Genomic DNA, 13,134 nt, shown 5'->3' on the forward strand with positions numbered 1-13,134 from the left:
ATATTTTGTAGGATGAGATGGCAAAAAATCATTATTTCTGGCGAGTTTTTTCCGTTTTTTTTTTCCGACGTTCACCGTGTACATTAAATATTATTTCAGTTTTATTGTACAGGTTGTTACGGACGCGGCGATACCAAATATGCATTGCTTTTTTTAATTTTTAGTGCTTTTTTTTATATAATTCATTTTGTATAGAAAAAAGGGATTTTTGGACTTTAGAACTTTATTACTTTTTTCATACACTTTATTTATTTTTTTAAACTTTTTTTAACTTTTTCATGTGTCCCTTTAGGACACTTGAATCAGTTGATGCTTTGATGAAAGCATCAGCTGATTCTACACAGTAGCACACAGGACACGAGCAGGACATGAGCCTGCTCGTGTCCTGTAAGCTGCAGAGGAAGTGAGACACATCGCTCACTTCCTCCACCGCCTGGCAGGATCACCAGGTATGTGGGGGCTCCGGTAGTCTGGGGTCACTGGCCAGACCCCAGACTACCTTCTACTGACATCGGCACCCCCCGATCTTGCCGCGGGGGGTGCCGATCTGGTTAACTTGTCGGCGGATCCCTTTCGATCGCGCCGCGATGTTTGACGGCGCGATCGAAAGGGTTAACACGTCCAGTCGGACTCAGTTCCGACTGGACGTTATGGAGGAAGGGGTTAGGTGTTAGTAACACCTAACCCCTGTCCCCCCCGCACCCCTCCCCCCGCCAGAAAGGTACCTAAAGGCCGGACGTATTTCGGCAATAGTCCGGTCTTTAGGTACCAGCACATGAGGCCGTAAATTTACGTACGGCGGTCCTCATGTGGTTAAGAAGCAAAAAATGTCACAAATGAAAGGCAGACTAAATGCCAAGGTGCTGTATTCTATACACAAGAGGCAATGGGACTGGATGAAATGCCTTAATTCAACATGCACAGCTAAATTCTATTGTATTTCCCCATTGTGGGACTATTAAAGGATTATCTTATCTGATCTTATCTTGTATATGCAACTTGTATTCTTGTTACGTAGGTTTAGGCCCGTGTGGGAATATCACTGGGTAGAGGGGGCACTTTTTGTTATATAGACCTATAGAATCAGCTGAACAACTTTATATAGGTGGCAGAACTTATTAGAAACACTTTCTTAGTAATAAAACCAAATATATAATGTAATCTTGTGAAGTAGTGATAGAATACCTCAGCATACTGTTCTAGTAGGACAGCTGCATTCTCATACTTCCTCTGCTCCACCAGTTTACCTGGAAAAGAAACATGTACAGATATAGAAACAGCACCTGATCACGGTATACAAAGACAAAGTGTCCATTGTATGAAGTATGTGTTCTAATGTGCAGACCATTGCATACTGTTCTGTCACTTACCTGATATGCTTCTAGCCAGAGCAGCCATTTTGTCCTCAGAATATTGCAATTGGGAAGCTACAGATAAGATATTCTGCCAACTACTACATGCAACAAAAGCATCAAGAGCTTTCTCAAGACTGCCACAGCGAGCATACATTAGGCCAGCTTGTTCATAGTGTTGCCTTGAATACAAATAATCTCCATAAGCGTCATTAATAGCCTGAAAAAAAAAGAAAAATTATAAGATATGGTGTATTAGAAAGCAACCATGGATTTGTACAGCCTATATGTAAATTAAAGGAAATTTATCACCATTTTCAGATAGTGAATTTTAACACTTCTTACCTGATTTTATTTTCTGATTATATTAAATATAGTTAAATTATGCCTCTCGACACCGCAAAGTCCGAAAGACATGGGGACAGGGGTCGCCCTACCTAACTTCCTTCTTTATCCTCATCCTTTACATTATCCGTCAGGCCAACTCTGCTACTTGTGGTACTGTCTGTTATCAGATCCACTTCCAGGCCCATAGGCGCAATTAGCTCATTATTTGCAACAAATTAATATATAGCCAGTCCTGGAGAGTCCTCATCTCTGTACGGGTACACTACTACCTATTCATAGACTAACAAGATAAGGTTTCAAGCCAGACAAGTGACAACCTACACGGACATCCCTGCTGAGACCCCACTGTGGGGTAATTTGAGCGTAAGACAACTGCTTACTATTCCTGATGCTCGGACCTGGGAGCAGTTTGAGGTTTTGTCCATGGGAGATCTGTATGAACACAATACATTTAAATACTTAATGTAACAATGTACGTTATTCCCAGAATTTTTTTTTTTTTTTTTTAAAGAGTCCTTCAAACTAGACATACACTGCCCTCTCATTTCCCTCAACCAAACATATATATTTCTAGCTACCCTTGATACAGGTTAAGCTGTCTCATTTAGGCACACATGCCTTGACGAAGTGGCGCACTCTTATACAGAGTCTAACAGATGAAACATAACTGGATATTTTGTGATAAGCACAATATGTGCCCCCACCCAATAACAATAAATTGACCCAGGTATAAATATTACATCAAAGTTATTTAACTCCTGCCCATCTACACGAGATGTGGCACTTACAGCACCCTGGTTCCCTTAGGAGTTCTGCAACCTAGTCTGACATTTGGCATATGATCTGGACATGTCCTGTTGTAAAATATTTGTAGAAAGAGGTCGCAGGTAGGGTTGAGCGATCAGGATCGGGAAAGGATCGGATTCTGATCGGCAATCGAGTAAATTTCACGATCTGTTCCGGTGGGATCGAGGTCGGAGATTATTTCCCACAATGCTTGGCTACTGGCCAATCATTGTGGGAAAAGCTATAGTATCAGATGAGCGAGTACTATTCGAAATTCCCGTTTTGAATAGCACGCACCCATAAGAATGAATGGAAGCGGCCGACACGCCGACTTTGCCGGCGTCCGGCTGCTTAACCCCCTGCGTGCCATCTGCGTCCATTCATTCCTATGGATTTACTGCAGCCTGCCACTCTTCTGCTTCGTCCGTTTTACGATATACTGAGATGTAGCAGAGCTGAGTATACAGTAAAGCAGGGACGAAGCAGAAGAGTAGATAGTATCTATCTACTCGCGAACTTCGCTCAACTTACCTGCACAGTAGTGCTGCCGCTCCCCGTTCTTCTCACTCCTCTTCTGTTAGAGATGCTGGGAGAAGGCGGGGCTTGTGGCTTAGGAGAGTGTGGGCGGGTACTGGGAGGGGAGACATGAGTGATGCACTCACGTCTCCCCGCCCACACTTTCCTTAACCACAACAAGCCCCACCTACTCCCATCATCTCTAACAATAGCCTAATGAGGTGGGGGCGTGCATGGCGCTCTGAAGGCATGTCAATGAGAGAGGACCGGACCGACAAGAACGGGGAGCGGCAGCGGATCTGTGCAGGTACGTGGACACCAGGGGGGCTAAGTAGCTGGGGGATTTTATTTTAATCACTACACAGCGTGGAGTCCAAAAATTGGCCTATTTTTGGACTACATGCTGTGTAGTGAATAGGATAGTTTTTAAAATCCGATCTTCGATCATTAAAAAAAAAATCCCATTGACTTGCATTGGGATCGGGTTCGAATGGAAAATGATCAGAAATCGGATTTTAAAAACAATCCTGAGAATTTCAAGATCGGCTCAACCCTAGTCGCTGGTCTTCTGTCTGAGATATTAGACACTCCAGTTCTGATTATCCTGAAAGATGTCTATTTGGCATTCTAGATGAAGAGGTATAGTTATACCATATCAGGATCTTTTTACGCAAATCCTGGTCAATTCAATTTTGCCCTATAACCAACTAGTGTACAAGGAAAGTGGCTGCCCTCTCAAATTTCAAAAGGTCTGGGGACTATGGTGTAATTCACGGTCGTCCTATACACTGCCCCATTATTTCGTACAGCTCTCGGCTCATTTATTGTTAGGAATACTCATGATCTCTACAAAATAATGGGTCTATGTATTATTTTTGTAATTGTAACCTTTATTGTACTTAGATGTATTGATTTTTTTGTTGCAGATTTTCCTGCGGGTTTTTTTGCGCAAAGCCAGGAATTGAACAAAAGGGAAACGTCTAAATGCTTACTTATTAATTACAGTACTTAATACTTTCATTCCTTTACAAGCCACTCCTAATATTGACTAAAAAATATACAGCAAAATCTGCATCAAATAAAAGCTGCCTTAGCCTTAAAGTGGATCTCTCACCTAAATATGCTATTAGGTAGCATATTACAGAGGCAGCCCAACTGACATAACATATTGTGCCATCTGGCTAGTATGAAAGAATACAGCACAGCAGGCTCATAGCTATAAATCCAGTACAGTGCTCTCCCCAAGTCTTTCAGCAGTGACTGATGGCTGACTGCTGTGTATGCAGATACAGAGAAGCTGACTGAGTACTGCTGAGAGCTAATACAAATAAGAAAAGCTAATATAAATGATTGAATCTTTTCACCATGCTTACTCACTTTATATTCACTAGATCCAACAGAATGAAGTTTCAGGGCCTCAGTGTAGAGATTCTGATCTTTAACCAAGTTCAAAAACTCTAAGAAATGTTCTGGTCCTGTAGTAATAAGATGAAAGTTAGATAAATACATACTACAATACAAAGAAGTCAGAAATACCTCATCTAGAAATACTGCTGAAGTCCTACAATAGGGTTCTCATGTTTTTTATTCTTGCGTCTCACCAACTGTCAGCCTCCAAGCCAAAAGTCAAACATCAAGAAGTAATGTGAACACGGTGCTGCAACACCTAGACAGCACCATCATAACAATGCCAGCCACAATGCGAGCTACAGTGCCCCTATGCTATCCACAGCCCCCGAATACCAGCTCCTGCTAGCCACCAGTTAGCACTGTTTTGACTATCTAATGATACAAAAAAAACAAACCCCAAACATGTTTTTCACCTACAAATCTGAACGCCTATTACAGAGGGGCGTGTGGTTTTATGGGTGAAACAACGGTTTTCTAGCAAAATGATGCAACCACTCAAGAATAAGCTTACAAATCTCAGTAGCTGCTTTTTCGGCACATCCTAAACACGTCAGTGGACCTACGAGTATGCTCCTGCATGATAAGAATTTCTTCAGTACATACAGTATCAATGCTTTCCTAGAGAAGCTGACATGTGACAGAGCCTTCCACTAGGGCAGAAATGTCTACCAAAATCAGGAGCACGTTGGAGGCATGCTGCACCTTATTAAGAACTCTTATTAAGGCCTGATTTTCCAAGTAGATTAATAATGCTACAAAATCAGTCACACAATATTAATAAATAACCGCACCCAGGCTCAAAGAAAATAAATAGCAATAAGTTCTAATAAATAAAATGGACATTTATACTTTGTTTGTGAGGTGAATATAATGCACTGCTCAATGTTAATAGCAACAGAGGATACAGAAGAGTTTCACATCAGTGCTCTTTATGGAATTTCTAGAAAAAAGTCAGCCTCCTTATTAACACCAACTGAGGCAATGTGTTACAACTCAAGGGACTGTTACATAACATAACTTACCAGGTAGACAAGGATATTGCTTACCACATTTGCTGAGATGTTTCAGAGCTTTTTTATATCTTTTCAAGTGCTTGTCAATAGTATATCTTTGATAATTAGTTTCCATTTTCTTTAGAGTGTTGAGGAATGGCAGATATTCTTTTGGGTCCTGTGAGAGAAAAAAATAAATAAATAAGTACCGTTAGAAAGCTGATATGATTCCCAATTTGTGCCCGGTGCCGGACGTATCAGTGCTGTTAGTTTTGACACTGATAACTCCCCACTGTCAGAAGAGTAGGCCTTACAGTCCATCGTCATCACTGGGCTGTAAAGAACCGCATCCCCCTGACTCTTCCTTAGACTTGTACTGTTATGGGGGCTTTCCTTACAGACCAGTGAAGACGCTGAGCAGTAATGCCTGCCCTTCTGACAGTGGGGAGATATCAGTGCCGAAACTAACAGTACGGATAGCTCCAGCAATGGGGTGCATATCAGGAAAGTCGACAGTGTGGTGAATTCATCGTACTGTCGTCTTTCTATCGTTACATAACATTACACATCTATGAGGATGTGAAAAGTCTTTTTTAAAGCAGTAAGATGGTAACAAGTAGAAAACAAGGAAAAGCAAGTCTTCAAAATGGAAAGCAAGGAGGTCAATTATAAACATGACTGTGGACTACAATAAGGAGAAGAATCTTGTCAACACATACACTAATGCAAAATACATACAAATACTAAACTATATAATTTCCACAGCACTAGACTAGTTTGAAGGTGCAGGTAAGTATGTCCCTTAAAAATCTAACCACTTCATACAGCCTGAACATGGATTTCACTAGGGCTAGAAGGGCACTTGTTACAACCACTTTGCAATGAACATGGATATTCTATCCTGGAGCTGCTTATCATTTCAGCAGGTACAGAAGTATGTACACTGCAATAAAGTGAATATACTAGAAAACACTTTCTGTGAACTAGTGGAGTACTATCCCATCAATATCAAAAGCACCTATTTGCTTGAAAGTTTTCCATAAAAGTAGAGTTTCACGTTACATTTACCCATGGATTAACTTTAATATGTACCTTTAGAAATCACATAATCAGTATACAAATATAATAATCTCACCTTCTGTGACTTTTCAGCAACCATAATGACCAAATCAAAGTCATATGTCCCAAGAGAATGATCATAGAGTTCATTGACATCCACAAGGAACAGCAGATACTTCAAGGCTTCCTCTGCACTCACAGCATCTGGACAGGATGGGCTCTCTGTAAAATGAATGCACCAAAAAACAAGCTGAATACAAAAATTCAAGACAAGGCATCATTCTGATATCGTATTCCCTACAATATTATTTATTTTACTTGAAGAAGAAGAAGTGATGCATCAATAATGGTTAATACTAGAGATTAGAGATGAGCGAACAGTGTTCTATCGAACACATGTTCGATCGGATATCAGGGTGTTCGCCATGTTCGAATCGAATCGAACACCACGTGGTAAAGTGCGCCAAAATTCGATTCCCCTCCCACCTTCCCTGGCGCCTTTTTTGCACCAATAACAGCGCAGGGGAGGTGGGACAGGAACTACGACACCGGGGGCATTGAAAAAAATTGGAAAAAGTCATTGGCTGCCGAAATCAGGTGACCTCCATTTTAGACGAATAGTGGATTTCAAATCCGGGTCATATGAGAATGTGAACTTTGTGACTATGAGACAGGGATAGCTGTACAGGCAGGGATAGCTAGGGATAACCTTTATTTAGGGGGGAATGTTATTAAAAATAACTTTTTGGGGCTCTATCGGGTGTGTAATTGTGATTTTTGTGAGATAAACTTTTTCCCATAGGGATGCATTGGCCAGCGCTGATTGGCCAGAGTACGGAATTCGGCCAATCAGTGCTGGCCAATGCATTCTATTAGCTTGATGAAGCAGAGTGTGCACAAGGGTTCAAGCGCACCCTCGGCTCTGATGTAGCAGAGCCGAGGCTGCACAAGGGTTCAAGCGCACCCTCGGCTCTGATGTAGGAGAGCCGAGGGTGCACTTGAACCCTTGTGCACCCTCAGCTCTGCTACATCAGAGCCGAGGGTGCGCTTGAACCCTTGTGCACACTCTGCTTCATCAAGCTAATAGAATGCATTGGCCAGCGCTGATTGGCCAATGTATTCTATTAGCCTGATGAAGTAGAGCTGAATGTGTGTGCTAAGCACACACATTCAGCTCTACTTCATCGGGCTAATAGAATGCATTGGCCAGCGCTGATTGGCCAGAGTACGGAACTCGACCAATCAGCGCTGGCTCTGCTGGAGGAGGCGGAGTCTAAGATCGCTCCACACCAGTCTCCATTCAGGTCCGACCTTAGACTCCGCCTCCTCCGGCAGAGCCAGCGCTGATTGGCCGAAGGCTGGCCAATGCATTCCTATGCGAATGCAGACTTAGCAGTGCTGAGTCAGTTTTGCTCAACTACACATCTGATGCACACTCGGCACTGCTACATCAGATGTAGCAATCTGATGTAGCAGAGCCGAGGGTGCACTAGAACCCCTGTGCAAACTCAGTTCACGCTAATAGAATGCATTGGCCAGCGCTGATTGGCCAATGCATTCTATTAGCCCGATGAAGTAGAGCTGAATGTGTGTGTTAAGCACACACATTCAGCACTGCTTCATCACGCCAATACAATGCATTAGCCAGTGCTGATTGGCCAGAGTACGGAATTCGGCCAATCAGCGCTGGCTCTGCTGGAGGAGGCGGAGTCTAAGGTCGGACCTGAATGGAGACTGGTGTGGAGCGATCTTAGACTCCGCCTCCTCCAGCAGAGCCAGCGCTGATTGGTCGAGTTCCGTACTCTGGCCAATCAGCGCTGGCCAATGCATTCTATTAGCTTGATGAAGCAGAGTGTGCACAAGGGTTCAAGCGCACCCTCGGCTCTGATGTAGCAGAGCTGAGGGTGCACAAGGGTTCAAGTGCACCCTCGGCTCTCCTACATCAGAGCCGAGGGTGCGCTTGAACCCTTGTGCAGCCTCGGCTCTGCTACATCAGAGCCGAGGGTGCGCTTGAACCCTTGTGCACACTCTGCTTCATCAAGCTAATAGAATGCATTGGCCAGCGCTGATTGGCCAGAGTACGGAATTCGGCCAATCAGCGCTGGCTCTGCTGGAGGAGGCGGAGTCTAAGATCGCTCCACACCAGTCTCCATTCAGGTCCGACCTTAGACTCCGCCTCCTCCAGCAGAGCCAGCGCTGATTGGCCGAATTCCGTACTCTGGCCAATCAGCACTGGCTAATGCATTGTATTGGCGTGATGAAGCAGTGCTGAATGAGTGTGCTTAGCACACACATTCAGCTCTACTTCATCGGGCTAATAGAATGCATTGGCCAATCAGCGCTGGCCAATGCATTCTATTAGCGTGAACTGAGTTTGCACAGGGGTTCTAGTGCACCCTCGGCTCTGCTACATCAGATTGCTACATCTGATGTAGCAGTGCCGAGTGTGCATCAGATGTGTAGTTGAGCAAAACTGACTCAGCACTGCTAAGTCTGCATTCGCATAGGAATGCATTGGCCAGCCTTCGGCCAATCAGCGCTGGCTCTGCCGGAGGAGGCGGAGTCTAAGGTCGGACCTGAATGGAGACTGGTGTGGAGCGATCTTAGACTCCGCCTCCTCCAGCAGAGCCAGCGCTGATTGGCCGAATTCCGTACTCTGGCCAATCAGCACTGGCTAATGCATTGTATTGGCGTGATGAAGCAGTGCTGAATGTGTGTGCTTAGCACACACATTCAGCTCTACTTCATCGGGCTAATAGAATGCATTGGCCAGCGCTGATTGGCCAGAGTACGGAATTCGGCCAATCAGCGCTGGCTCTGCTGGAGGAGGCGGAATCTAAGATCGCTCCACACCAGTCTCCATTCAGGTCCGACCTTAGACTCCGCCTCCTCCAGCAGAGCCAGCGCTGATTGGCCGAATTCCGTACTCTGGCCAATCAGCACTGGCTAATGCATTGTATTGGCGTGATGAAGCAGTGCTGAATGTGTGTGCTTAGCACACACATTCAGCTCTACTTCATCGGGCTAATAGAATGCATTGGCCAGCGCTGATTGGCCGAATTCCGTACTCTGGCCAATCAGCACTGGCTAATGCATTGTATTGGCGTGATGAAGCAGTGCTGAATGAGTGTGCTTAGCACACACATTCAGCTCTACTTCATCGGGCTAATAGAATGCATTGGCCAATCAGCGCTGGCCAATGCATTCTATTAGCGTGAACTGAGTTTGCACAGGGGTTCTAGTGCACCCTCGGCTCTGCTACATCAGATTGCTACATCTGATGTAGCAGTGCCGAGTGTGCATCAGATGTGTAGTTGAGCAAAACTGACTCAGCACTGCTAAGTCTGCATTCGCATAGGAATGCATTGGCCAGCCTTCGGCCAATCAGCGCTGGCTCTGCCGGAGGAGGCGGAGTCTAAGGTCGGACCTGAATGGAGACTGGTGTGGAGCTATCTTAGACTCCGCCTCCTCCAGCAGAGCCAGCGCTGATTGGTCGAGTTCCGTACTCTGGCCAATCAGCACTGGCCAATGCATTTCTATGGGGAAAAGTTAGCTTGCGAAAATCGCAAACTGACAGGGATTTCCATGAAATAAAGTGACTTTTATGCCCCCAGACATGCTTCCCCTGCTGTCCCAGTGTCATTCCAGGGTGTTGGTATCATTTCCTGGGGTGTCATAGTGGACTTGGTGACCCTCCAGACACGAATTTGGGTTTCCCCCTTAACGAGTTTATGTTCCCCATAGACTATAATGGGGTTCGAAACCCATTCGAACACTCGAACAGTGAGCGGCTGTTCGAATCGAATTTCGAACCTCGAACATTTTAGTGTTCGCTCATCTCTACTAGAGATCTGAGAAGCGGATTAAATCTGCATCTAAGAAGCACCTGTACTTTTAGTTGGTACACATTACTGAACCCTGGGACCCTGAAACTGGTGAATACTTTGACTTATTATTGTGAGACCAGGTCTTTGCTGCCCAAAATCCATTTGTGTGCTTGAGACCAAATTCTGTGCAAACAGGTGAGTTTGCACATTAAGAGTGACGTTAGAGATCAGCCAGCTGATTTGAGATACAAGAAAAAGGGGCAACATCTGTCGGAACTGTACTGTGGAGGCTAGAAGGTACCTAAAACTAATATGTGTCAAATAATTCTAAATGCTAAAGTAGTGTGAGGCTGACAATATGATGCCGCCTGCCCTGAAAAAGTGGACTTATAAACAATGGTGCGTTGTTGCTTCTTTACCAGCAAAAGCTGGATGCGGTAACTTGCAAAGGACTGTGTTCTCTTCTGCCAAGTTGGGTGTCTCTGTAAGGTGAGAATCCACCAAAAACTGTGCCTCTGTAACCACTAAATGAGTTGCCTCCTTATAACATTGGCAGCCAGCGGAATATGGAACCACCAAGCTACCAAACTAGTTTGGCTTCTGGCCTGGGGATCTTATCTTGGCTACAAGGAGTCTGCCAGGCCTAGATCCTGAGGTGGTCCTTGATTGGCAGAAATCAACCTGGCAGAGGACAACAGAAGCAAGGTAAAATGCATAATGCGAACAGAGTTTAAAACCAGGATGGACAGGAGTACAGGCTAAAAACAAAAGCCAGGTAAAACACAAGAAACAAGGGTATGGGATTACAAAACGGGTACCAGAAAAGCCCAGGGGCCAGACAGGTACCAGAGGTATAAAGTAGAAAGCCCAGGGTCCAAACTGAAATATAAACACTTAAGTACCAATAACAAAAATTGGTAGTCAGTTCAAAGATCTATAGCTATATAACAAAATATTGCATCACTGATAAAGTAACAATTCCAACATGTAACCACCAGTATCACTCAATGGCTTTCTCAGGGGTACACTATAGCTGACATTCACTCTTATTATTTGTGTTATATCAATAAATCAGTAATTGTAGTCATTGAAAAAAAGAACTTTAAAATAAGGTAAAAACAGAAAAAAGAAAAAGAAAAAACAAGGCAGACAAAGACTTCGGCAAAAAACAACTGAGCATCATGTTCGCAAACATATCAGGGAAGGGATACAGAACTCAGATGCCAAAACAGAACTGACAAAACTAGTATAAAACAAAGGAATGCAAAACGCAAAAATGGGTCATAAAATATTTCTTAGCCCAAGTGGAACTAAAAACATAGTTAATACACACATACAGAGAGAAAGGGATAGGCTGGAGAACGGTAGCAGGTGCAAACACTAGGATTAAAGAGACAGAAACAGGAACAGAACACAGAGGTAGCAAATAAGACAAGACTGATAAGAAAGGCAGTATGCTGGCAAACACAAATCCAATAAGTCTGTTGCCTCTTCTAACGCTTGGTTCAAATATGCTGATGTGTTCCGTCCGTAAGGGTCCGCATGAGGAACCCGACGGATGGAACACAAGCACAACTGCAAGCACTGTGCAGTTCAAGCGCACGGACTCCATAGACTATAATGGGGTCCATGTGCTTGAACTTATGGACGGAACACATCAGCATGTGTGAACCGGGCATAAGACTACTGTATATGTAAGCAACAAACCTGCTATCTAAAATATGAGGAAACACACATTCCAATTAGTCTGCCTTTGTTTTGCGGGATCCTTGAGAGGAACACTAAGACATACCACTGAAAAAGTTTATCATTCTGGTAAGGATGGAATACTTACATACTGGAAAGAAACGATAGCTATAAAATCTTACCTCTGAGCTCATGAACTTTCTGAAGAGCAGTCTCTAGCTCTGGGGTTGTCTTTCTGACATAAGATGTGAGTATTGATAAGCAGTATCTAAGCAGGTTAGAAAAGAAAACACCAAGAGATGAAATGTTTCTGCACATTACCTAAATAATACCTATGCAGCATAAAGACAACTTAGGGATGCAGCTAAGCATGGCTTACTATTTAAAGGGGCTCTATCAGCAAAATCATGCTGTACGAGCCCCACATATGCATGAATAGCCTTTAAAAAGGCTATTCAGGCACCGTAAATGTTATATTAAACTACCCCCCCCCTCCCGTTTTAAAATAATACCCTAAAAAAGAATATTATCTACTTACGCATCGTGCACTGTGGGCGGGCATTCGGGGTGTGTCTTCTTCTTCATCCACGCCTCTTCTTCCTCCGATGTCCTCCGGCGCTCGCGAGCGGACACGGATATAAAAAAATGGCCTGGGTGTCTGTGCAGTAGCATGCGGCTTCTACTACGGCTACTGCGCAGGCACCCAGGCCATTTTTTTTTATCAGTGTCAGTTCGCGAGCGCCGGAGGAGGACGGGACCGGAGCCCATCGGAGGAAGAAGAGGCGGGGATGAAGAAGACGGCGCACCCTGAATGCCCGCCCAGCGTGCACGATGTGTAAGTAGATAACATTCTTTTTTAGGGTATTATTTTAAAACTGGGGGGTAGTGTAATATAACTTTTACAGTGCCTGAATAGCCTTTTTAAAGGCTATTCACGCATATGTGGGGCTCTATCAGCATGATTTTGCTGATAGAGCCCCTTTAATATATCATCTTATTTAAGCAAAATGTAATATACTGCAGCTCACTAAAATTTATTTTCACAATGATTTCTCTAAAAGTCAGATGTGCTATAATGATTAAACACACATGTAAAGATGCCGACAGAGCGTAGAACAGGTAAATATATGCAAGGAAATCTAAAGAGATGTCATAAAT

The 13,134-nt window shown here is 43.9% G+C and overlaps 1 protein-coding gene across 1 annotated transcript in view; it reads right to left on the reverse strand.

The window, feature by feature from the left end:
• Window positions 1-13,134, reverse strand: part of ELP1 (elongator acetyltransferase complex subunit 1) — a 58,539-nt gene that overhangs the window by 16,890 nt on the left and 28,515 nt on the right. The window contains exons 25-30 of the mRNA XM_075282808.1: window positions 12,159-12,244; window positions 6,540-6,685; window positions 5,459-5,582; window positions 4,380-4,477; window positions 1,371-1,572; window positions 1,186-1,247 (exon numbers count right to left, since the gene is read on the reverse strand). Coding sequence (XP_075138909.1) covers window positions 1,186-1,247; window positions 1,371-1,572; window positions 4,380-4,477; window positions 5,459-5,582; window positions 6,540-6,685; window positions 12,159-12,244 — 718 coding nt within the window. The remainder of the gene's footprint in view (window positions 1-1,185; window positions 1,248-1,370; window positions 1,573-4,379; window positions 4,478-5,458; window positions 5,583-6,539; window positions 6,686-12,158; window positions 12,245-13,134) is intronic.

The sequence above is a fragment of the Leptodactylus fuscus genome, chromosome 1 (assembly GCF_031893055.1).
Source record: "Leptodactylus fuscus isolate aLepFus1 chromosome 1, aLepFus1.hap2, whole genome shotgun sequence".
NCBI classification, from domain to species: Eukaryota; Metazoa; Chordata; class Amphibia; order Anura; family Leptodactylidae; genus Leptodactylus; species Leptodactylus fuscus.